Raw genomic sequence first — 27,028 nt, forward strand, 5'->3', positions numbered from 1 at the left:
TAGGCCAGAGAAAGCTAGATAGAAAAATTCAAATAATTTGGACTCCGGCGCACGAAGCCGTCCCCGGCAACGAGGCGGCCCACGAGCTGGCTCGAGATATCTACCGCCGAGCCGCTACGGGGCCCCTCGATGACCGAGGGAGTGGAGAGCGCATGCTAAAATATGGGGAGATCACGCAGCATTATAGATTGGCTCGTAGACTGGTATCCCCGCCAGACCCAAAATTAAACAACATACAAGCAGTCGCGTGGAGACGACTACAAACTTATACGTATCCGCACTCGGTTATGGCGAACCACATGTTCCCCGAGGCCAGGAGCGATAAATGTAATCTTTGTGGGGCGAGAGGGACCCTCGACCACATAATATGGGAATGTCCGTACTCTCCCGGGGGAACGCACAAAATAGGTAGTAGAGACACCTGGGAGACCCTGCTGCGCAGCTCGGACTCTGAGCTCCAGCTCCGGCTCGTCCAACTGGCTGAAGAGGCTGCTGGGACCCAAGACCTCCCAGCCTGCATCTGAGGCGGCGGCACTTGCCCCCTGACCTGCGTGTCGGAGGGTGGGTAGATCACCTTTTCCGTTGGACATTAAAGTTTATTCTATCTATCTCGAGCGATCACTTTCGGCGATACTATCGCCTTCGCGTGGCGTATGACTCAACCAGCCAATCAGCTCATCCGGTTTTGCTCAACCAGCCAATCAGCGCGCGCATGATGGCCGAGGCGATAGCATGGCCAACAATTAATGATCATCCCAAAATACGTCCCCTGATGTCACCGTGGCTTTTTATGACCATACTTTTTCTTATTCTTGCTCCTATTCTTGTTCTTCAGTGAAATGGCGCGACCCAACCTAGGGTATCGGCCATGAATCGGGCTGTGAAAAGACAGTTATCATTTTTTTTAGGAAATTGGGGCATTCCCATTCTCTACATCGTCGCCGCCATCATCACTTTCTCCCTTTTCTTTTGCTGCCCTTTCCCACTACCCAAACCAGGCTAGAAAATTAGTTCAGGCCGACCTCTCAGCTATTCTCTCATAACAAATACCTGTTTCCCACAACTGCTGCCCGATGGTTGGGGTGACTGCCGTGTTGCACACTAGGCTAACCGTCTATTTTGGTGGTAGGTAGCTGTTACACCATGTTGTAGAAATAGAGAATAAGAACGATAAATGAAAGGCAGGAAGGTTAACCAGGACTGAGCCAGGTTGGCTAGCCCAGCACTCGGTGAAAGAAAAAGGGGAGCACGAGGTTAACAGGAGTCGGCGACGAAAGCTGACATAAAGATGGAGAGAAACATTTTAATCTGAGAAAAGCAGGACGGTCGACCGGAGGAGCTTGGGTTCGAAGAAGCAGTAGTAACAATATCAGTCGGCAGCGAAAGGAGAAAGACGACGGAATCCGAGTGGAACACGGCACGTGCCAATCGCAAAGAGAAGAAGAAGAGAAGCCTGACAAAAGTCCCTCTGTTTCGAAGGCCGTCGCTACAAATTCTTCCCTGAGCGGAAGCCGCTTCGTAAGTTAATAGTTTTGTTACGCCTTCGATGCAGTACACGGAGCAGTCACTCGATCGACGCTGATGAAAATTGTAAATTAACGTTATCGCGTCAGCTTTTTAGGTAACGCTGTGATCGCCCTTTGTCTCTGTATGGCAATGCTATGTGGACTCGCAGATCCGGATGCCTTCTTTAGGCTATGCTAATTTGATGTTTATAACCACACAGACTCAAGCGCAAGGTAAATGTGTGTTCACGAAACTGTACAGGGTGTTTTTTGTTAGCTGCAACAAATTTATAAAATTGGGAAAATATAAATCCCGGTAACGTTATGTTTACCATTCGAGTGTACAGACTGGCGGCCTCTAGATACAGAGCAATCGTGGCACTTACGTGCGTAATTAGCGAAGTTGTGGTAATTAACTTTCTAATTATCAACAATAGGTGGCTACAGCAAATGAGTTCCTTGGGGCCCGTCCTCCACAGCACCTATCCCAACGATTAAATTATGAATAACAGATTTCATGTGGAAGCTGCGCGAATAATTAGTTCCCGTTGGCAGGCTCCTGGAAACCGAAACTGGCTGGAAAAAGAGCGTCTGTGTCGTCGATGTTGCTGCCCCCCCCCCCCCGCCTTCCGTCACGACTCCGAAGTCAACACCGGTCCGGCACCGCGAGCAGCTTGCGTTATCTCTTTGCTGTCTGCGGCGTTGGCCTAGGGCTTCAATGCCAGCAATCCGCTAAATTTACTTCGTCATTCCGTTGGGCGCCACGCCCAACGTCAGGCCATTTCAGGGCCCATCAACGACACAGGCGCTCTTTTTCCAGCCAGTTTCGGTTTCAAGGAGCCTGCCAAGGGGTACTAATTGTTCGCGTAGCTTCCACATGAAATCTGTTATTCATAATCTAATCGCTAAGATAGGTCCACCTAATGTTCATAATTATAAAGTTAATTACCATAACTTTGCTAATTACACACGCAATTGCGGAAATTGCTCTGTATCTAGAGGCTGCCTATCTGTACACTCGTATGGTAAACATAACGTTACCGTGATTTAATTTTTTCTAATTCTGAAATTTAGGTGCAGATAAAAAAAAACACCTTGTATACAAGGTGCTTTATCGAAAACTTTGAAAATTTTTTAAAGGTTGCCTGTAGCAGATATCACAGTTCACGCTCACGAGCTGGGCTGCTCGAAGAGGCGGACATGCACAAAAATTTGAAATGCATTATCGACTAATTAACGAAAATTCACTAGTTAAGTTTTTAACTACTTACCTTATGGACCTTATTGCAATTTACAAATTCTAGCCGTGTAGTTCGCAAGGCGGATCCATTTGGAACGAATCCTCAGGATAACAAGAGTATCGAGATATTAATTCCCGAACATTGCGGGGAAAAGCATTGGCGTTCCAGTTAATTTGTTAACAAAACGTCGTTTCATACATTGAAGCTCACAGGTAACCACAAGTATGCCAATATGTATAGGGGAACTGTTTAAAGATTTATATGAATATGTGTATACCATCTCATGTTAAGATACCATCTGACTTTTACAGATTTAAATCAAACCTCCGCAAACTTCGCACTCGATGTAATCATTCCACTGGTTACCGTTTCTGACGATATTTTTTTCATGTCATTAAGAATATTTTTTTTGTGTGTGTGTAAGCAAGTGACTCCAGCAATACGCTGTTTCTTGTACTTATGTATAGCTGCTGTGTATTTTAGTTTTCTAGTCTACTAACGGGACGTCCCCTCAGCAGTACGTCTGTCGACTCTGGGACCTCCCTCTGTGTGTATGTATAATCAACATTTGTAACTTTGCGCGCAATAAACTGAAACTACTCGCAGGAGCTCCCTGACATGTGCCTTGTCTCCTCGAGGGAGGCCATCGCCATCGTTGTCGCATGCATGGTAAGCTAGTATATAAGACGACGTGACCACTAGTGTAGCCTGAATGTAACGCAAGCAAAAATCTTGGGAAAGCTTCGCGTCGATTGTATTTCTTATTCTCCACCTGTGCTTTGAAGATGTGAAAACGCTCCGGCAAGTGAAAGCGTCCTTCACAAGGGGAATTTCCCGTGTCGGAGTCTTTCACACAATATAGCGAAGGCAGTTTGTCTCAGCTGAAAAATGCTTTCGTAGGCTTCGCGGGACACGTCTTCAATCGCAGTTACGCACTATGTGGCCACCACGCTTCGCGATTTACGCAAAGGCTGAACCGCGGTACGAACAGAGAGAGAGAGAGAGAGAGAGAGGTCTTCATGTGGAGCTACGATTGATTGATTGATTGATTGATTGATTGATTGATTGATTGATTGATTGATTGATTGATTGATTGATTGATTGATTGATTGATTGATTGATTGATTGATTGATTTGACACTGTGGTTATGCAAAGCGCCACAGTTTAGAGCTATGGCTTAATAGTGAAGTGTTCTTGCAATTCGCCGTCATCGAAATGCGGCCGACGCGGCCACGAGTCGAAACCGCGACTTCGTGCTCAAGCTGCAGAACGTAATACACTGGACGGGATAATACCTGAGCGGCTGCTTTCAATGACATGAATGACATAATATGAAACACCTGACCAGACGCAGTGTAGCATTTCGTTGACATGGAATGAGTACGGTATGTCGGCTTGATCGTGGCTTCAGATATATCGTGCATGACCTCTTCACGAATTTTGGCAGACCATTTGTCGGATAAAGCCGTGAGATGTCCTTCCTGTGCGGAAGTAGCTTTTAAGAATTGCCAAACGCGAGCTTGATGAAATCTGCACGCTTGAAGACAAAGCTAACCTCACGCGAATCATATCTCTGGCGCAATTTCAATGGCACGACGCTGCTGATCAGTCGTGTAAACGCACATCGCTTGAAAGTACTTATACATTGTTCCACTCATAGCAGTCAACGACGTGGAGGCTAGAGAGGCTTCTTGCAGTGGCTTCGTTCGCACTTGGATATAGTTCGATGTCTTTTGACCGCAAATGTGGGCAACTGTTCTTATATAGGCTCAGTATTAAAGAAGTTTTAATCCTTAGAAACAAGCACACTGTGGTATACGGCTATCTAATGCGCTGTTTTAGATCATTTTATTTTTGTTATTCATTTCGGGTTTTTTATTTGCTACCCGTCGCGAGAAGCCTCATTTGGATGCTCGCGCGAGCGAACGCTATTGGTGGGCAGCGAAGCATGGACGGAGGCGTGGAGAAATCAGTTTTTTTGACCGAACTTCTTGCCTAGCTTCCACAGCGTTGACTGCTATGTATGCAACGCATTATGGTCTTTTGGAACAGGATCTTTAGTAATCGCCTGTATCATCGCTTCATCACCGCATGTGAGCGGCATTTGACGTCGATTCTCGGATGTCCGCAGCGGTTATATGTATATATATATGTATATATATATATATATATATATATATATATATATATATATATATATATATATATATATATATATATATATATATATATATATATATATAGTAAGAATGTTTAGTTTGCAACTCGTGTCCTGTGGCGCAGTTCATCAACGCCTTCAACGTGACCTACGTGCTGAGGCCCGAGATAAAGCGACAACTCAGCAAGCAGGCTTGGTTCGCCTATGTTCCCGATGTACACGACGTGGGCAAGTTTGGTGAGCGACCGTTCAAACAACTTGGACTTCCGAGTTGATTTGGCTAAATATGACAGGTCGTCATTTGGCAAAGGCAACGCCCGCCTTTTCTCCCTGCATCGGCGCTGTATCAAGGGAGGGAAAGTAATTGAGAAGCTAGTTCATTCATACTTTCAAGGGATCAGCCGGGGTTTCTCTTTACAGCCGTAGTTAGTGTGCCTTGGATTTCCGACGGTGCGTAAATGTTCGCATGAAACGTGTATACAGACAATGCAGCCACGTTGGCGTAAGCAAGCATTACGTTAGTAGTCAAGACGAAGTCAGCATACCGACCAACCTCACTTGCGTTCTGAGAACCATGTATTCCAAGTCGCGATCGAATTTCGCTTGAGTGCTGTTGTGGGCAGAAAGGTTCGCACCGGTTGTTTGTTTCTGTCTGTCTGTCTATCTGTTTGTTTGTTTGTTTGTTTGTTTGCTTGCTTTTTCGAATACTGCACTGCCTGATTCATGTGTAACGACGAATGCGCGCATTGACACGCGTTTGAGACAAATAAGTTAGAAAGAGGATCGATTTCTCAGGAGAAAGAAAAAGAGAACTTAAGGGTCTCGGATCTTCAACCTCGATAGCGTTGACGTACGAAACCACAACACTTACGATTAAAAATAGTTCAGCGTGTAAAAATTGCAATAATGCGCGACTCTATGTTTCTTTCTTGCAGTGGGTCATGACACGTCGAACTACATCCAGCTAGGCCTGGCCGGAATAAGCATCCTCTTTGACGCGTTCATTCTTGTCGGAACCATCCAAGTGAGTCGAGCTGCGGACGACATATATCGCAGAATGGATCCTAACGCAGCCGTTATAATGAAACGCGTTACAAGGCGCATAGAGGCTACTTTTTTTTTATTTTTCGAAGAGCTTTGCCAAGTGCGAATAGATTTGTACAAAGTAAATAAAAGTGTGCAGGATCTCCTCCCGAACGAACTGTAGTAGTAAGAAAGAAAGGCATGGTGTCTGCTGCGGAATTTTAGTGGGCATTTCTGTCCGCTAGATAGTTGTACCGGTTTTGACCACGTTCTTTTCACCCTCCAAGCTCAGCACAACGATGAGCCCGAAGATGAGCTGGCCTTTCATTTACCCTGTTATCTCGGTTACGCGTCAGAATCTCCCTGTAAATCCAGCTGAGATAATTCAAGCTTGCGGTTAATTAAAACAAACATGAACATTTGTGTGTCCCCTGTATTTTCGAGTACGTTTTCAGTCCTGTAAAAGAACAGTTAATGCGTCAGAATTATATATATATATATATATATATATATATATATATATATATATATATATATATATATATATATATATATATATATATATATATATATATATATATATATATATATATATATATATATATATATATATATATATAGAAACGGAGGTGCACACTTACGAAAATTGCATCTTTAATGTTTTTAACGTTTCGGCCGTATATTCTGACGAAGGCCGTGCCACGGCCGAAACGTTAAAAACATTAAAGATGCAATTTTCGTAAGTGTGCACCTCCGTTTCTAAATCTACCTATGCACCGGACCTACAGAACTTCTCATTGAATTATATATATATATATACATATATATATATATATATATATATATATATATATATATATGTATATATAATTTGAAGCGGTCTGCGCTGGACGCATGAAAGAAGACGAAGGAAGGTGCTAGGGGAGAAGTGAGAAGGAAGAAGTTGGAATAAAATGGCGGACGACACCCGTCTCACTTAGATGATGTCATTTCTGTTGCCGTTCTAGTTAGGAACGCTACATTTTGGCGCAGCCGACAGTTTTCGAAGACCAGCGATGCGGGTGACGTTTTTCGTCGACCAGGCGTCATCAGAGTCTGTTGTGTTCACCCGATACCAAGTGCACGGTGAGCCAGCGACGGACCTTCCTCTTGAAGTTAGTTCTACCGCGCTGATCAACGTGGTACTGCAACAAGCTGCAATCAGCCGCCAAGCCCTCGTGCAAACAGGATCGGTGACAGTGAATCTACAACTGCAGACACTGAGCGAACTCGTTCTGGAACCCATACGACGTGGCACCCTCAAAGAGGAAACGCCTGCCGGGAAGGTGAGCCTAGACTTGAGTGTTATGGAACTGCAAAGGAACATTATACAACAGATCGAAATAATGAGAACTTTCGTCCAAGCGCTTAGTCGAGAGCAGTCAGCACGAAGTATTGTTGAACCAGATGTTTTTGAAGGAAAATCGCAAAATGCACACTACTGGCTGTGTTTTTTCGAGTACGCTTGTGACAAGAATCTGTGGCACTCCGACGACACAAAGATTTTGCATATGCGCCGCTATTTGGGCGGTATAGCCAGAAAATGGTATGACGTGCAACTCATGGATTATGGAACAACATGTTGGGAACTGTGGAAAAGCAACTTTTTAGGGGCTTTCGAAGGCAACGCAGTAGAAAGATGGGATGCGGCACTGCGGTTCAGTTATACAGGTGGCTCTCTGCTTGAGTACTGTCTTGAGAAGCGTCGCCTGTTGTATTCTGCAGAACCGAAGCTGTCGTCTTCTGCTGTTGTAGCTTTGATAACGCAAGGGTTGTGTATCGAGATCCGTAGTCATGTCCACCTCAAAGGTCCAAGAACGTTTGATGACCTTCTGAACTTTCTACAGACCTCAATGCCAAGAATTACATCGAGAAGACAGCCAGATGGTAGAACAGAGCAACTTGATTCCAATCTAGAGTCGTTGCCGTCAACTGAATGTGAACACAGCTTCATAAACAAATCTCTGGGAAGCGTAAATCATGACTGTGAGGATGGTGAAGAACCAATTACCGCAGTTCACGGCAACCTACTTCCACATAATCTGTCTACCGTGCATCACAAGCCCCAGAAAAAGAGCTTCAGTGAGACAGTATATTTGGTGTCGTCAAGCTTATTGTACGCCCCCATTAAGGTAGATGGCATTGAAGTGAAGGCTCTCGTTGACAGTGGAGCTTCGGTATCTATTATCAACAAGACTCGAGTGGATGCCAGTCGTCTGCACGCTGGTAGAACATTGCGTGTCCAAGCCTACGATGGGTCAGTGACCATGCATAGCGAGTGGGTAACCCTGGCTATTGAATTTCAAGGAAATGCTATTACCAGTGATGTATTGGCCATTCCCAATGTCACCTACGATTTTCTTTTGTCCCGTCCAGACATGAAAAAACTTAAGATGAACCTCTATTGGGATGACAAGGTAATGGCCGAAGACACGATAAGAACAGAAGACCCTGGTGAAGAACCTAGTGTATCAAGGCTAATTTTTCACCACGAAGACATCAAGACTAAGTACCCAGAGCTTATATGCATAGGAAGCTACCCTCCAGCAATGAAATCCCATGTCGTTCCTTTCGAGCTCGCAGATAAAACAGTGGTTCGTAGAACCCCCTATAATATGTCCAGAGATAAAAAGGTGTGGCTGAAAAAGGAGTTGCAAGAAATGTTAGACGCAGGTATCATCCGGCCTTCTGTATCCCCATTTGCTTCTCCTATCACTATTGCACCTAAAGAAGACGGGACATTCCGCCTCTGCACAGACTACCGGGCTCTCAATCGTCAAACTGAATTGATACCTTATCCAATGCCGAGAATCGACGACATCATTGACGAAACCGGTGGTTGCCATTGGTTTTCACGAATAGATCTCTGCAAGGGCTTTTGGCAGATTCCACTAAGTGAAGAAACGAAGAAGTACACCGCGTTCATAACCCCATTTGACTTGTTTGAGTACAACCGCCTACCATTTGGTTGGAAAAATTCCCCTGCGTGGTTTCAGAAGATTATGACGGACATTCTGAAACCTTACCTGGGCACATTTTGCAATGTGTACATCGACGACATCATCATCTACTCAAAGACAAAGGACGAACACCGTAGTCATCTTTCAAAAGTTCTTCATGCCCTCAGTCTTGCCCAACTCAAAGTCAACTTCAAGAAAAGTGCGTTCTTTCAAGATACCGTAGTATTTCTTGGCAGGGTGTTTGATGGACAGACTAAAAGCACCAAGCAAGAATCGGTAGAGAGAATCTCCAAGCTGGTAAAGCCTTATGATGTGCACTCCCTGCGCGTTTTTCTTGGCCTTGCAGGACACTTCCGGGCGTTTATCAAAGACTACGCACTGAGAACAAGGTGCCTCACACGTTTAACTCAGAAAGACGTGCCTTTTCATTGGGACGAGAAGTGCGAAGCTGTCTATCGTGAGCTTGTAAAACTAATATCGTCGGACCCCATCTTGCGAATACCGGATTTTTCCTTGCCTTTCGTGCTGAACACGGACGCATCACATTATGCTACCGGTGCAGTTCTATACCAGAAGCCATCCAAACAAGCTGATCAAACCAAACACTACGTCGTGGGGTACTACAGCTATACCCTGAAACCCGCCGAAATCAATTACTGTACCACAGAAAAGGAAGCTCTGGCCGTCTTAAAAGCTGTGCAGTACTTTCGTACTTACCTGGAAGGTGCCAAATTCATACTTTTCACGGACCATCAAGCATTGACTCAACTTCTGAGCATGGCCCAGCCAAGAGGCCGCATTGCTAGATGGGTGAACTATCTGCAACAATTTGATTTCGTAATTTCGCACCGTCCTGGCCCACTCCTCACTGACGCTGACGCACTATCAAGATTACTTGTACAGGAATCAAGCAATAATCCAGATACAATCAATCATATTAAGCTATGGGAAGGTACAGAAGAGCTCCAGTTTATCAATGGAAGGTATCACGTACCACCAACTATGATTCCAAGGATTCTTCATCTATACCACGACACCCCTGAATCGGGTGGACATGATGGCTTCTGGCGCACTTATAAGAAATTGCTCATGAGATTCACATGGCCGGGCATGAAAAACGACATCAGCCATTACATCCGCACATGCCACCTCTGCCAGGTGAACAAAGTTAAATTCAAGCAATCGACAGACGTTATGACAAACCCTGAATATTCAAGCATCCCGTTCGAAGTAATTCATTTGGACTTCGCGGAGCTCAAAAAGAAGGGGGAAGGAGTCAAGCGAACGCAAGCTTTCTTGCTCTCCATAGATGAGTGCACACGGACGATTGCGGCTAAAGCTGGCAAAGAAGACGCAAACAGCGTAATAGACCTCCTCAAAGCTGAGTGTTTTAAACACACAAAGACGCTCGTCTGCGACAACGGGCCGGCTTTTCGGAGTGCCAAATTATCAAAGTGGGCCCAGAAGCACGGCATCATGATAAAGTATTCTTCTCCATACCACCCGGCAGCAAACGGCCTAGCGGAACGTGCCATACGAGACATCAAACAGTATCTGAAGATGTATCCAGACTTTGCCGGTGGCTGGAAGTGCTGTCTCGAGGCCGCTGTGAAGCATCACAACAGATCATACACCACGAGTTTAGGCTGCAGCCCTCATTTTATAACTTCAGGTACAGCGCCCATACTTCCTGCAGATCGTGAGCTAGGTCTCCTAGAGAACCTCGAACTTGCGGAAGTAAGGAAAACTGTCAAAGAACAGGAGATCTACAGGCGCCGCATGAAGCGAAACTTTGATAAAAGGCACAGTAGCGAGATACCGGACATACAGCCTGGAGACTATGTCCTTGTAAGGAAAGGAGCTGTGCCCTCAAATTCAAAATATTGCGGACCATTTCAAGTTATTAAGACTGCATGCCAGCATGGAATATTGAAGAATGTCTGGTACGCCGGAGCCTCGGGCCAAACGGAGTGCGCCGCTATTGGAAACGTATTCAAGTATTACCCCAGGAGGTGTAATTAAAAGAAATCCGGAAGAGTGAAGCGGTCTGCGCTGGACGCATGAAAGAAGACGAAGGAAGGTGCTAGGGGAGAAGTGAGAAGGAAGAAGTTGGAATAAAATGGCGGACGACACCCGTCTCACTTAGATGATGTCATTTCTGTTGCCGTTCTAGTTAGGAACGCTACATAATTCTAGTAATTTAGTAACTTTAGTAAAACTCCCAGGGTTCTACTAGGACACACAAATACCCAAGAAAGTGGTATGGAAAACGGCGCCGCGGTAGCTCAACTGGTAGAGCATCGCAAGCGAAATGCGAAGGTTGTGGGTTCGGTTCCCACCTGCGGCAAGTTGTTATTCATCCACTTCAATTTCCTATAATTTCTCGTTTTATTTCATTTATTAAGCACAAGTAAATTCCCCTTTGTTGTCCTTGGTGTCAGTGTTTGTTGGGTTCTTTTGATATGACTGTATATGTATATATATATATATATATATATATATATATATATATATATATATATATATATATATATATATATATATATATATATATATATATATGTGTGTGTATAGGGCAACTCAGTTCCACAGAATCCCGCAAGGTGGAGGAAGGTTCATGAAAGAAAAAATTGTCATCCACACAAATGTAGCACAAGCTACAAAGGAAGGATATGGGGGTTTCTCAGAAAGAGAAACCTCTTTTTCTTTTCGTATAATTATATAATAATTATATATTATTTATACAGTTGGTACCCCGGAACTCACTGATTTATAGATCACATAGTGTGCAAAAAAACACGTAATACAATCAGATAAGTGCAGGCATACATAGTAACAGCTAGACATTATACAATAGGAAGGAACAATAACATACAGAATATAAATGACTGGGAAATATTTTTAGACCAGCCTAAAAAAAGCATGTACAAAGATAATCTGACCGGGGTTGTTGGAGAAGTATTGGAGAGGCCTTTGCCCTGCAGTGGGCGTAACCAGGCTGATGATGATGATGATGATGATGATGATGATGATGATGAAAGATAATCACGTCAAAGTTAAACTTTTGGGCTTCCCAGAAACAGAGAAACTCTGGTAAAAGACAGCTGATGAGTCCAAATCGGTCATAAATATTCAAACAGCGCCCACATTTGTTAGACCCGTTACTGTGTTTCCGGGCAAGGCTTCGAAAAGGTGCGTCCCGACCCGGTCGCTGTGAAGCGCAACGGAGTCGTACGTGTACTAGTTTGCATTCCTGTCGCCGCATATTTCTTCGAACATGATCCTGAGTGCATATACGTGTGCGTGTAATAAATTTATAATTCTGAATGGTAAGCCAAAATTAGCAGCACCCCATGATAAGACCTTTCTGGAATTCCGAAAGACACTAGAGGAAAACCGTACGTCCAGCTAGATTGTAAGATGGCATCTCTACTAAAGAATCCGTCATTCATAGCGCGAACAGTTTTCTTTCTTTTTTGAAGTGGAGCTGTTAGAGCTTCGCTAGGTTTCTCTTGACGTCCACAGCTTCGCCGAGCTGGGGGAGAGAGAGCTGAGAGAGAGAGAGAGAGAGAGAGAGTGAAAGAGTATAAAAATAGCATCGCTGAGCATAGCGACGTGGCGAGGGCGGTTGGAGCCTACCGGGGAAGGAGCGCCGCGGCGGGGACACAGGTGGTGTTACGTCATTGCCCTCCATCGCTTCGGCGGTCATCTTTCTCGCAGTGGAAAAAAAAATTATGCGTGGCTCTGCTATCGCAAACATCAGAAACCAGCGGAGCTGGGAGAAACCCAGCAGAAGTTAGTCTAAGTGTGCGGTTTGGCTCCGCTGGTCTCTGATGTTTGCGATAGCAGAGCCACGCATAATTTTTTTTAAGCGAGAGAAAGACGAATACGGGAAATTGGAGTGGTGCCACCTGTTCTGGACAGTGATACCCTCCGTGTTACGTCAGCGCTCGCTGATTCATAAAATGCGGCATAGAGGGAGGTTACGTAGAGACTCGTCCGTGGTTTTGGCAGTTCAAATTGAGGAGCCGTAGTGCGACCTTCGGCGGCAGTTTCCTACGCAACAAAGTGATGTATTGGCACACAAAAAACGACGATACATTTCTAGACGAATAATCTATCGATCTCACCTCGGCTTAATATTTTCGGTTAGTGTCCCTTTAATCTCTCTAAACTGACAAAGCATACCCTGCAAAACTCAAGTTTATGAATTCTGTGCGGAGGGGTCGACTATCCCAAGAAAGAAAAATGAAGGCCAAGCTTCGATTATATTTTTTTTAATTTCGCGCCGAGGCCGCAGAGTTGATACGTCAATTTGATGGCACGGATTTCAATGTATTTTCTCATGAGTGGGCCGTTGCGGTGGAATGAAAGTTCTTGAAGCTTAGCTTGGGTCATTTTTTAGCTCCGTTATAAAATTCAACCTACTCCGTTTTTACCAGTAAATAATTAATTAGGTCCCCAAGCAGACGCCGTCAAAGTTGACGTCACGGCGAGTTGGTAGGGGGACTTCAAGGTGGTGTCGACACCTGAATGTCTTTAGTTCTTGCGTATTTTCTGACTTGCCAAGCCTCCTGTCACAATAAGTGTGGCGTTCTCTTCGGTTATAGCAACGCAATTTATTATTAGAACTCGACTCAATTTTTTTTTCACAATGTCCCTTTGACATTCAACGTTACTGTTGGTTCAACAGTAGAGCGAACCCTTGAAGATGTAGTCGATCTCTGCTGCGAGAAGGTGGCACAGTGCACAAGTCGCAGTTCAGCTATGTGCTATCGCCGCATGCGTCATCGCAAACTTCATGAAGCGCCGCCGTCCTGCGCTCATGCGCAGGTCATTCCCGAACTACTGGATGCCGGATGCGTATGGCATTACGTTGACCTAGGGGCTGATTTCATCGTGGGCTTGGCGTCGGCCAATTACACGAGACCCCGGATCATCCAGGTAAGCTGCACCCCTTCGCTAACGTATACAATATTTTTACAGATCTCAACAGGTCTGCTCACGGAATTTATCGCCGATTATAGAGATCAGAGAGCGCAGAATTAAAGGGACCCCCACATCTGCAAACAGACAAGCGATGTGCGTATACATCACGCATTGAAAATGGTGTCGCCGAATCAGGGAATTGCTGCGTGGCTCAGTAAACAACTGAAATTGTGAAAGAAAGCCAGTGGGCCTTTCCTCTCGATTGAAGGAGCTTTGCTTCCCACCAGAGAATCCAAGTCACACGCATAAAACGCCCCTGCGTCAGATGCACTGCCATGCAACGTCACCGACTATATGACACGTGAATTCGGCCCCTCCGCCCCGATAAGGAAAAAGAAGGAATGGAGAGTTAAAGCGGTTATAGCTCAGCGAGCCAGCGTAAGACGCCAGTGCGCCTGCGCGGTGCAACATGCGCAGTGGCATCTACGCTGGCCCGCTGAGCTATAACTCCCTAATATCGCTTGCGGAAGCTGGTCTAGGTGAGAGAGGGTTGGTCAATGTTGGAAATGAAGCTCGCCTCCTGGCAGCATGGCATGCGACATCTCAGTTTCTCCCTATCTCCTCTAAGAATTAATCAATTTGAAATAACCTTGTGGGTAAAAACGCTACATAGAAGGCCCTTTACAACTTGCGGCGCATAACCGAGATTTTTGGTGAGGCATGGTGAAGGGACTTTTAAGCTGTCAACTCGGCACGCAGCTTACACTCACTGATGCATTTACGAGTGGTCTATTCGGTACCTGATACGTACTTTATGAAGCAAGACACTTGAGCTGGAACTTCTAACTTCACATAACTGGTCGATATCAATAACTACAACACTGATATCATCGACATTACCTCCAAGTAATAAATCGAGACGGCAGACTCTTCTTATTACTGAGTTTCCGCATTTGAATGAACGCCTGCTAATTCAGGTAACCTAAACATTTGACTGCTGGAAACGGCAAATGAATGTTGAGAATATCTGCTAGACATTACCATATATTTAATAAAAAGACGTTTTTAAGCCAACAAGCCACGGTAAACGATGACAAGTGACTGGAGAACTTTGCACATTGCTCGAAGAAGACAAAACCCGCTAGTGCCAAGCGAATATTGTCAACTTGCCACGCATGGTAATTTACACTGCTGTTGCGACTTCTATGTATACATTTATTAAAAGCAGGAGCAGAGTCGTCGCTAACGGTTATACCGTACACGTGAGTGCACCGCGATAGGCGACGAGTTGTGGTGGACGTGCTTCTCAAGCGTGTCGGACCAAGCTTGTGCCTGCGAATGCTAAAGGAAGCTGCATCAAACCTATCGAGCCAGCCGGTAACCGCGTGAACGTGTTACCAGAGCGTATAGCGTGGTATATGCCGTGTAAAGAACATGTTCTCAGGGCTAAACATTCCTCGGCAAATGAAGGGGATGGTTTGAGGGAAATGGAACCAGAAAAATAGGACAATGTAAATTACACTCAAGGCATCGGTTCCCGAACAGAAAAGTCCAGTGGAATTACCGGTCCGACCATGCACGCTACTCACTCTAATTCAACAGCGAGTACATCAAAGCCAACAAGAAATTTAACTTTCCTCTTCCATTTGTGTGGCATCGAAAACATTAGCAGCCGCGTGAACTCTACCTTCAATGCGACACAAGAATGTAAAAAGTACCCTGGTTGTCGCGTTTCATTCCTCAGGGTAAGCCGATGAGATCACTTTTGTCCTCCGTGGGTTCTCATAAGATATAGTCTGTAGAGGCATGCACAAACGCATGCAAGGCATATAGATGCATTAGTGCAAACATGCAGATGAATGGGCATAAAAGCAGTTAGAGAGACTGATAATCCGAAATGACGAAAGCTCGCACCCATCCTGGTGTGCTATCTTTATCTGTGCCCGCAATTTGAATGACGCAGCGCAAAACCGAGATCGTCCACAAGTCCCTGCACAGATCGGGCTGCGCGGGTGCGACTCCGTGTGATCCCACCATGGCGCCGACTACCACTGTTCCGAACGCGACGGACGATGCGCCGGACGACGGAGCGGAACCGCGCGGCGCTAACGACAGCAGCAGCCGTCGCCGGACGCTCGCAGCGCCGACGGCGCAGGGCGACGGCCAGGTTGGTTAGCGCGAGAGCTTTAGGGGCCCCGTGTCGCAGGAAATCCGGCGTCGGAAGTCGTTCCGGCAAAAAGGTTTTCGAATCACCCACACCCAGGCCCTCCATGTGGCGCAAGGAAGCTACTGAATTGAATCTCTCAATCTAAAATGCGTAGAAAAATCGTAAAAGTACGACTTACACACAACCTGCAGACATGATAAAGACGGATTGTAATTTGACTATACGAGAAAACATAATTTTGTTGCGCGAGAACTAAAAAAAAGCCCTTTTCCGGCGTTTCTACCATACATAGACCGGCCGCGGCGTCGGCCACTTGCGCGCGCCGGCGCATGAGTATCTCGAGTACCACGGAGCGGCGCACCCGGTTCCTTGCAATACCTCCAGATGGCGTTCGCCTCCGCCACATCGCGGCCCACGCGCGAGGCCGCGTTTCTACCAGAAAGCCTGCCTTCATGCATAGCGTTTGCGGCCAGCGTTTCCCGGTAAACGTTACGGTTGCCTACGCTCCACTTTCCCGGAAGCATGAGAAGCAGTCAGGGATCTTTGAATGCTATCTTAAAGGTGAAGCTTAAGCGTCCTTCATCTTTTGTTTCAGGCAGAGAGGCGAGCTTCTCTCCAAACACTGCACGCCCCGGCGGCGGCTGCGGCATCAACAGTAACAGCTAATTGCTGTAGATTACTTAATGATGAGAACAATAAAAAATATACTACAATGTTCATCGCCTCGCTGCAGGCACATTTAACTCTTTAAGCAACAGGAGCCAAGGAAAAGAACTGAGATTCGCTTTAAAATGAGAATTTAATACGGGGGACAAGAATTGACTCTCCAAAAGGAGTTGCTAGCACTCTCTTCTTCTTTTCTTAACGAGGATACGGTGCGATATCGAAGTCCCATTAGCCATACTTAACAGTTCGTGTCAGCCTCGAGTGCGTACCATGCAATCGATCCCATGCCGACGTCTGATAACGGTGACATGCGGCCAAACCCCCCTCAATCTACGATCTGTATACCTGTTATGAAGGTAACGTCAAAGATTGGGCTAGTTGTTTCGTCATGATCCAAAGTATAACAGCGCGACTTCTTGAACGAGGACAAATCCGTAAATTGTCCTTTCGTGTTCTACCCTTTCGCCCTCGTTCAAAAAAGACCCACGGCTACACTTTGAATCTGCTTCTTGGCAGTGCGAATGTTCGAAGCCTCCGAATAGCGAATCGAATATCGCCCTACATTCGTAAACACGAATATTTTTCGAATAACCTTTGCGTATTTGAAATCCCCAACTGTGCGCCATCAAGCATTAAAAAAGAAAGAACATACAACACGAAAAATGACGTAATAAAGCCGGCTACGTCGGTCATCGAGCTAATCATTTCTGGTTTAGCCACATACATTTCGCACTCACCAATAAGCCCTGGGTATGTGAACAAACCGTATCTGTTCGTGATGCTCCATCTGGGCGTTTAATAAACAACTATTCATAACGCACAAAGTAATGGCAGAAACATGCGTTTTGAATGTACTAGCTAGTACATATGAAGATCATTTTATATTAATGGTGAAAACGACTGTTCATTATTTAAAAAAAAATATTCGTGATTCGATTCGATTGTGTCCACTTCCGTAGCACTATTCGACTCGTATTCGATTCGGTCTGAAAACCTGCCATTCGCACGCCCCTGAGAGTACCTGCACATTTTCGGTATGGGCAAACGAAGCGAGCTGTAATCAGTTGGCTGCGTTCCGACAGGCTCTGTGTCGTTTTCTTGACTTATGTACGTTATGTGATTTGTTAGAGCGACATCGAAACAGCACCTGCAAAAACTATACAAGCCACGCAGAAGAGACGGAGAAGGTAGCCCACATATGCAGGCCAAGTGTTGGCATGTCACCGTTACTGAAGGAATTACCGGTGCTGATTCGACCAGTGCATCGCTTAGACAAGACGCCCATGGTCTCATTTACACCGATACTGTTCTTCTGTCTACGGAATACGAGCTCATCTGGCGTTCTTTCATCGTTTCGACATAAAGTAGATAGTCTAACGTTGAAACTATTAAATGAACGCCAAGTGAGCCTGTATTCTGTTAACCGCATACCGTAGAGACTGACGAAATCTTTTGTCGGTGAAAATCGTGAAAATATTGAAAACCGTTGCCGACCAAAGTGAAAAGATTATGGAAAAATTGACGGTTCCCTTGCCCCTTATTCTGGACAAGGCTCGCGTGTGAGGAGCGAAACGTGAAGCCTTTTTTTTTTTTGCCTTGGCCGGCGTCATGCGCTCTTTTCTTTCCGTTTCAACGTTCCAATAGAGTCGTCCGTTGTTAAGGGAAACGGCTTATTTGGACCGTTTGGAATGAATTTATTAAAATGATTACATAGAGTTGGAATGAATTCATTAAAATTATTACTTAATAAGTAATTGTGTTAGGTGTCCTAATGACCACTTGCTTCTCATGAACTGGAAGTGTTCATATGAGCACGCATGTAGGTCTGAATACCACTGACGACCTTGTAAACGCTCCGGCAACCCAAGGGCACCCTAAGGTTGCTTCATTCGATGAACGTACACACACACACACACACAAACACACACACACACACACACACACACACACACACACACACACACACACGCACGCACGCACGCACGCGCGCGCACGCACGCACACACACACACACACACACACAAACACACACACAAACACGCGCGCGCTCGCATGCATTCGCTTATACTTTACGTTCTCGTTGCAGGGACCACTCGGAAACGAGCGCTCCGTTCATCTCGCCTCAGCCATGCGCCCGTTGCAAGCTCGAGGGACAGAAAATGCGTATCAGAGAGAAGAGGTAAGAGTAGTGAAATTTACAGGAATACGCCATGGTGCTGTGATTTATTTGAACGAGTTCGCAGTGAAAACTAAAATGCAGCGAAACTAATATATATATATATATATATATATATATATATATATATATATATATATATATATATATAGTGTATGTGCGAAACGTCTTTTTGTTTACCTGTTGATTTCTTTTAAAAAAGGTTACCATCCCTTGTTTCTTGCAGGAAAGCAGCTTCAGCGTTCTCCTGGAACCGCCCGTGAGTGTTCACTTCATTCCTCACGCGACAATCGTGCATTTCCCACGCATCGTCTTTTTCATAACACTCAAACTCAATGGTAATAACGCAGTTATTAGCAGGATTATATATAAGTCCGCGAGAACTATAGCGTACAGCCCTCACAAGGAAACCTGAATATGCTGTGCAGCATTTCTAAATATACAGAGTGTCTCAGCTAACCTTAAGTTATGGGGTTTTACGCGCCACAACCACGATCTGATTACGAGGCATGCCGTAGTGGGGGGCTCCGGAAAGTTGGACCACCTGGGGTTCTTTAACGTGCACCTAAATTAAGTACACGGCTGCTTTCGCATTTCGCCCCCATCGATATGCGGCCGCCGTAGCCGGGATTTCGTGCTTAGTACTTAGGACTTCGTGCTTAGTAAAGCCCCAACTTAGCAGCCCAATACCATAGCCACTAAGCAGCTACGGCGGATACAGCTAACCTTAGCCAAGCTTTTAAATATAAAATATAGAATATACGAGGACGCAACCAATGGTATTCTGTCAGCAGTGACCTACCGCAATGACCTACCGCAACCTACCGCAATTTTGCATAATAGAAGTATCGATAATTAAATTAATTAACGAATTTTTTAATGACTGAATTGAGGGTGCGAATTTTGATGGAAAAGTAATCGTGTTTTAAAACACCCGATTCAGTTTTCAGTGTGCTATGTCTTGCGTAATTATTTATTCCGCGTAATAAGGAAAACGCGCGAAATATGAAAATGGGCGCATGATTGTACTAAATACGGCCTACAGAAAGGCTCTGGTAGTTGATTATACCTTATAACTTATAGTGGCTAACCTATCTTAACTTTTCAGCAAATTTTGCGTTGATGTGCCTGCCACCACGGAATCGAGCTCGTAGCAAGCCTCATGATAACTTCCGCAGTGGCCACACAGCGAATTCTTCATTTTTCTTGCTCGCCAAAGTTCATTTGTTAACACTTGAATTGCTTTACTTTTTTACTGGCCATGGTGCGCCATAACTTCTGATGGCTCAGCTCTCAAGATGAAATTATTGAGTCTTATTTTTTTGCATTAATGTGCTTTACTGAAAACTGCTGAGTACATTTGAGAGTTCAACTTGTAATCTTCATGCAGCCTGTTTTATAGAAATAAATTTTGTATTCCTAGAGAAATTGTCAAATGCTTCAGCAGCCTGCAGAACTTAGTCATGTAGCTTCCTTCGTGTTAGCACAAAAAAGTGTAGCTTGCATGGCCTGAATGATTATAGTTTATACTATATATTCTGGTATAATGCATATTTATCAAGGTCTATCTCATGTATTAGTTTACTGTCGCAGGAAATTATGTACACAGTGCTTAGCTACACTGCAGCCTTCTTTAGCATGCTTTGAGATGCGGTAGGCTGCATTTCTGGCTTCTCTCCTGGCACTTCAACTTTTGCATGACAAAAATGTTTGGTCGCCTTATTGGAGCGCTGGGATGGATCTTCAAGAACCATGCAGTTCCTTTTTGTCCTGCCCCACAAGCCGACACAAAATCAGGCAAAGCTTGCTTTGTTCGTGGTATGTAGGTAAATGCAGCAGGCTTGCTGCATTTACCCACGTATTGAGGAACGTCTCTATTATGTTAATTTATAATCAATATGGACGTCCTGTGGATGTTCTTAATCCACAAACAAATGTCCCACAAACGTCCTTTAGGCGATTGCTGGAAAAGTAATCATTGCGTTTTAAAACGTCCGATTCAGTTGTTTTCAGTGTGCTATGTCTTGCGTAATTATTTTTTTCCGCGTTATAAGGAAAACGCGAGAAAAAGGAAAGTCCCAGAAGCGTGCTACATCCTGACATAAATGTCTTTAGCTCGTACTCCGGATAAAGCAGTAAGAATAACCCATATTTAAACATATCTTGGACGTCCCAATATCACATTATGACGTTCATAGGACGTTTCCATGAACGTCAATTCGCGTACATGGGACGATTCCAGGGACATCCAAGAATGGTCCACAGGCTTTTTACACATGTCCTAAGACGTTCGAATGTCCCGTTTCGGACATCTGGTCGACATACGTAGGAGGTTGGCGATCCATTAGGTAGTAAATAGCGAACTGTGCTGCTGTCACCACTGTCGGTATCCAAGTAAACATGACCACGTGGACATCAACAAATAAGCTGGCACACAAAATTATATGTAGCTATGGCGTTGCTCTGCTGAGCTCGAGGTCGCAGTTGGGTTCTGTTCCAGCCGCGGCGGCTGCATTCCGACAGAGGCGAAACACAAAAAGGCTCGTAACAGGTGGTCGAAATTACCGTATTTACTCGAATGTAACGCTACCGCGATTGTACCGCGAGAGCCTACTTTACAGTAACGCGAAATAAAAAAATAAAATAAAACCGCGAATGTAACGCGAGATGACCGCAAGAAGACATGGTACCTTTAATCAAGAAATAAGAATTCGGGAACACGTTCTCTTCACTTATCGTCGTCTTCCGAGGGGGAGACAGCTTTCCTTGGGCGGTATTCTAGGGCACTCCCTATAGGAAATTGTTTCATTTCGAGAAATACACAGAAAGCGTCCTCGACAAGTCTTTTTGGCGGTGTGTCAAGCTCGTTATCGGTGCCAAGAGCCACTATAGGCCATAACGTCGAGGACTACAGTGCGAGGACGGGCTGTCTCGCGAAAGCGAAACAATGCCCGTAAGTGATCGCACGAGATCACGTCATCTTCGAGCTTGTTTGAGATTAAAGGGGTCCTGAACCACCCCTCGAGCTTGGTGAAATAACATAGTCAGCGGGTAGCATACGCTGCTGTGAACATCTCGAAGCTTTGCTGTCGTATGCGGTGCGTGAAGCACGCAAGCGGATCGCGAAGTCACCTTTCTCTCAAACGCTCTCAACAGAACAAAACAAAACAAAACGCAGAGATACAGGCTGCCAACGTAACGCTAAAAAGCGCAGAATTTAGGGTATGCGTTTTAAAATTGAGAATTTTGCCGTTATTCGAGTGTAACGCGAGGGTCAAGTTCAAGCAAAGAAAATCATGAAAAAGCTCGTGTTACAATCGAGTAAACACGGTAATCCGGAGCCCGCCTCTACGGCGTGCCTCAGTCAGATCGAAGTTTCGGCAAGTAAAACCCCTGAACTATTTTCTGTTAAAAAAGAAAAGTCGCAGTTCCGCCCGGAAGGTGAAGCATCGATTGCGACATCCAATTAGTAGACAGCTATAAGAAGTAAGGATAGTAGTTTTATCGGCCGTATAAACTTGTTAGCACAGACATACTGCCCCGACGTCAAAAAAACAGGACGCAGGATCAGGATAATAGAAAAAAAAAACAGCTCTGTATTCAAAGACAGCAAGAGCCGACGCTGCAACTTCGTCTTTCAAAAGGAGCTTGGTCGCTGCTCGTGCCCTTCAATTCGTTTTCTTCTGTTGCTAGACTTTAGTAGTGACAATACTACTAACTAAATTAACAAGCATGGCGTCACGCGCGCACAAGCAAACGACCACATTTCGCTCGATGACCGCGAACTTTCGTGGTCAAAACGTTGGAGTGAGAAAGCGCGGCAGCAGCAGCAATCGAGTTTGCCTTCGCGCTGCCTCTCGCTTCAACGCGAACCAAGCGGCGAGAACACAGCGCACACGAATCTATCAGCAGTAGATGCACGCTGTCCCAATCACAGATCGCTTTCAAGATACGCAGCCGCCGCCGGAGTAGAACGCCTCCCCTCCCCCTGCGTCCTCCCCTCACCCCAGTGCCTTGCGCGCGACGGAAGACGGCGCGCTTGCTCCCGCTTGTGCTTGCTGCGGTAAAGCTAGGGGAACGACGGAGCATATTTTATTAGAATGTGAAGACGTCTATCCAGCGGTCGATTTAGGCACCACTGGCCTCCTTGAAGCCCTTGGGTTCAGCGGGAGCAGTGGTAAAGCAAACAGGTCCGCAATAGACATCAGTAAGAGGCGATTGGAGGATTGGTGGAAGAAAAGTAGGGAAACGACAAAGGACGGAGACGTACAAAAGCACAGTTCGCAATAGGGTATCAGAAAATTTGGACGTGGTAGTTCATAGTGTTTTTTTTTCATTGGTTAACCTAGGTAGGATATTAGGCAGCATAGTAGCAAGAGCTTGGTGGCGCAAGCCACCGCCCCGTTCCAAAGGGGACGCTCATAACATCCATCCATCCATCCATCAGCTCCCTTGCGCGCGAAGGTTGAGCCACCGTCGTCGGCTCATCCTCGCACGATTTCGCTCGCAATCCACTACCATACGGCGCGCGAAAGACGATGTTATCGCACTGCCTTGCGGCCGCCTCTGATGGTGCGCGCGCATTTCTGGAGAGGTCCATTGGTGATTGAATAGTGAATCATGTGTTACATTTGTCCTCATGGTTCAGTTCTGCTTGAAGAGTGATTGCAGCCCGCGTTTCTCTCTATTTCGACGCAGACGGTGCGGCAGTTTCTTCACTTCTCTTACGTCATAATGCGAGCCGCTGTTAAGGTGAGTGCGAACTTGGATTGCTTTTAAAACATCATATAGAGGAATTGGTAAAAAGGATTAAGCTCTAGTGATATTACTATGGATGAGTGGGTGGGTGGCATGAGCATGTCCAGAGAATCGAAACGATTCCAGAAACCGTCAAGCTTATGAAGGGAGGGGGAAGGGGGAAAGGGGAGGGAAGCGGGTGATCCAAGGGCGGCGCATTTCCCTGGTCACTCCAAGAGGCGTCCATATGATCCGGCATTCAATGACACGCGCATTAAAACACCACTAAAGAGAAAAATAAAATAAGGTAAACTGTATTAATAAGTTAACAACAAAAGTCACCCTTACCCGGCAAGGAGGCTGGCTTGGTAAGCCAGAAAAGACGCAAAACCCCACTCTAGTGGAGATCACTGGCAAAGACGAAATACCAAAAGAACGGTGGCCTTTCCTGCATAGCTCACCGTGACGTCATAGACTTAGATTGTGTCTAGTCGGGCTATACTTTTAGACAGTGAAGACGGACTGCATTGCATTATAAGAGAGCTGAAGACCGATCACATGTTTCAAGAAACTCTAATGAGACGATAACAGCCAAAGTACTAGAAAATACATGAAATCCATGACGTCACAGTTGACGTATTACCTACGCTAGAGTCCCGATGAAAAATTTTCTCAGAAAAATGAAACTGTTTTTTTTCTTCTAATGATAACCAATCCATATCTCAAACTGAATAAAATGTATTTTTAAAGAATATTTTATCGGTCTGAACTGGTTTAGTGTTTCACTTTAGTATGCGTTTCAGTAGACATAATGAGAATTGTTCAAAGCCTGTCTAGCCGAAAAAAGAAATAAGCAATTGAATTAATATTAACGCACCGTGTACGTTAACTTATATGGGTGCAAATGCCATAAATTTAGAAACTGGAATATTTTGTCTCTTCAGATGGATAACAACACTTGTTGGCAGAGGCATAGCGTTCCATTATGCACGGGAGATGGGGAGCGACGCTTGAAGGTCATGATCAAGATTTGGAAGCTTATTTATGCATATGGTTGATTCTTTTGAACAAAAAGAATACCCTTGTAGCATTTGCCTTTGTAACAGCCGGTAATCTAGTCTACCTAAGGTTTGCGGTGCGGAGAGGACGAGTGAGAGCCTTTTCCCCGTAATCCCCCACCCGCCCCCCCGACTGATGTTTATGGTTCTTGGTGTCTGTAGGGTGAAAAAAAAGCATGCGGAACCCCCACTGGGGGCCATGGCCACAGAAGCTGCATCTCGATGGGGGCAAAATGCGAAAACACCCGTGTACTTAGATTTAGATGCCTGTTAGAGCTCCAGGTGGTCCCAATTATTCCGTAGTCACCCATTATGGCGTACCTCATAATCAAATTGTGGTTTTGGCGCGTAAAATCCAATATTTAAGTCCACATAAGCATATACAAGCATACCCCCAAATTTCAGTAGGCCAACTCCAAAATTTCAAGTACATTTAAGCTGGCTGTCCCCAAATTTGCTTACGTCCAAATTTAATGTTGGCCCACCCCCAAATTTGAAATTGGCCCACCCCAAAGCTCATGTTGGCCCACTCCTAGGACAAGTTTCCCCATTCATTTTCTGTGGAGTATTCAGACCTACTTCTCTCCAAATAAATCTCTCCTATGTATCCCTTAGCGTATGCACAATTCTGATCATATGGGTATTCTCTGATCAACTTTCTTTTTTTTTTGTTTCTTATCGCTTATAAAACTACCGGTCATCTACATTTACACTATTATAACGATTAGATGCCTTCGCAAATTACACGTTAGATTTTGCTGGGGTACTTGCCGAAGAATGCTTGCGCATTATAAAGATCTGGCGGAAACCATCTCAGGAGTGTTGACGTTATTGTGATTGGCCTTGAAGTAATGTAGTGACACACCGTATTGCCACGACCGAAACACATCATGAAGCGTGGATTGAAGCGTGGCTTCACTCTCGCGCTTCCCTCTGGACACTTTGTGCCATATAGCGCCACCGCCGCAAAGTCCATGCGTGGCGCATCTCTGAAAACTCAATGAAACTTCGAAATTTCCCTATTCAAATAGCTCTGATGTTGTCCCGACACCTAGTTAATGTGTACTCGAACTGACAATTTTTCTGTTATGCAGCCGCCAATATGTAATCGCGGTACTGCATGCAAATTCCCCAAGTGTGCAAAAAATCGTGAATTGTAACTCATTTAATGTGACAAATTTATGAAGCACACCAGATTTGTTGGCACAGGGCTTGTTGACAAGGACAACTTCAGTGCGCCACGAAAATTAGGGGGCGGGGTCATTGCAGTAGTAGGAGACACATTGTGGTCACCTTGTCAAGTTTTAGAATGGGATAATGGGGAAGAAAAGGTGAGAAAGATGAAGGGCAAGTGACAACAGGGAACCAAGCTTATCAAACTTGGTCTAGGACATGTTGGCTTGTCCCCTGAGGAATGTGAAGGAGCACAGAGTGAAAGAACACGGAATGACTTGCGATGCGTGCATACGGCTTTCGGCAAGACATGATCTGTATATGACCTGCAGCCACTGGACTAGGCTGACCTGCACGTGCCTGAGCGACTTGACAATTTGACGTGCAGATATTCTAGCCATCATAATGCAGGAATGCCTTGCAGACAAATCCCATGCCAAGCAAGCCATGCTCCAATTGGCGTTCATTTTGAAATTGTGGTCTCAGAAGAGGATATAACCGATTTCTTTCGTGTTCAATTTTGGCACGGCACTGCATGTAGTTGTAAACATGTAAATGTTTACATGTAAAGCAAGAAAAGCCCTCGGTGCGACAATCCCATCAAGAACTGAATTATTCATGTAGATGTGAAGGCGTGGTATTTTGTTTGATGTGATAAAAAATATGTGGTCTTCTGCATAGCACTGCCACTTTTAACATGTTAGTACGGTATCAGCAGGCCCGAATTCTTAGCCCTTATTTTTCCTACTATATTGCGAAGTTAATTCAGGGACCTTTGTTCTTTTCTTTTGCAGTTTCAGAAGCTGGGAATGCTTGGCAGCATGAGCCGCATGATGAAACCCTAGCAGCCCGCAGCAGATGTGAAGCAGGGTTAAGATGTTTTGCTCAAGCTGCCCGGTCTTTTTACTTATGTGACCGCAGCTCGTGTTTACATGTATGCTATTAAAACCTATTCCTTAGCCCTATGTCTCGCATTATTGTTCAGCTTCACTTTCATTAAATATAGCAGCTTCTGCTCAACTCAAGCATGATAACACTAAGAACTACTTTCTGGTACCTTTACTAAATGATAGACGATGCTAAGGGCACCATACCCGTGTGGAGGCACGAGTGCTCCATGTTACAACAGTCATCCTTTTTATTGGTTTCACCATTATTATTATTCTTAGTGGTGAATTCAACACAGAAAAATAAG

General features: G+C 45.1%; 1 protein-coding gene across 1 annotated transcript; it reads left to right on the forward strand.

The window, feature by feature from the left end:
* Positions 1-1,385: 1,385 nt before the first annotated feature.
* Positions 1,386-26,798, forward strand: LOC135908392 (uncharacterized). Its single transcript, XM_065440175.1, has 10 exons — positions 1,386-1,518; positions 3,353-3,415; positions 5,031-5,142; positions 5,841-5,929; positions 13,761-13,871; positions 15,820-16,023; positions 18,776-18,868; positions 19,092-19,124; positions 23,564-23,617; positions 26,628-26,798. Exons 2-10 carry the CDS (start codon positions 3,365-3,367, stop codon positions 26,676-26,678), a joined length of 798 nt encoding a protein of 265 aa, XP_065296247.1. The 5' UTR covers positions 1,386-1,518; positions 3,353-3,364; the 3' UTR covers positions 26,679-26,798.
* The last annotated feature ends 230 nt before the right edge of the window (positions 26,799-27,028 follow it).

The sequence above is a fragment of the Dermacentor albipictus genome, chromosome 5 (genome assembly GCF_038994185.2).
Source record: "Dermacentor albipictus isolate Rhodes 1998 colony chromosome 5, USDA_Dalb.pri_finalv2, whole genome shotgun sequence".
In the NCBI taxonomy this organism is placed as follows: Eukaryota; Metazoa; Arthropoda; class Arachnida; order Ixodida; family Ixodidae; genus Dermacentor; species Dermacentor albipictus.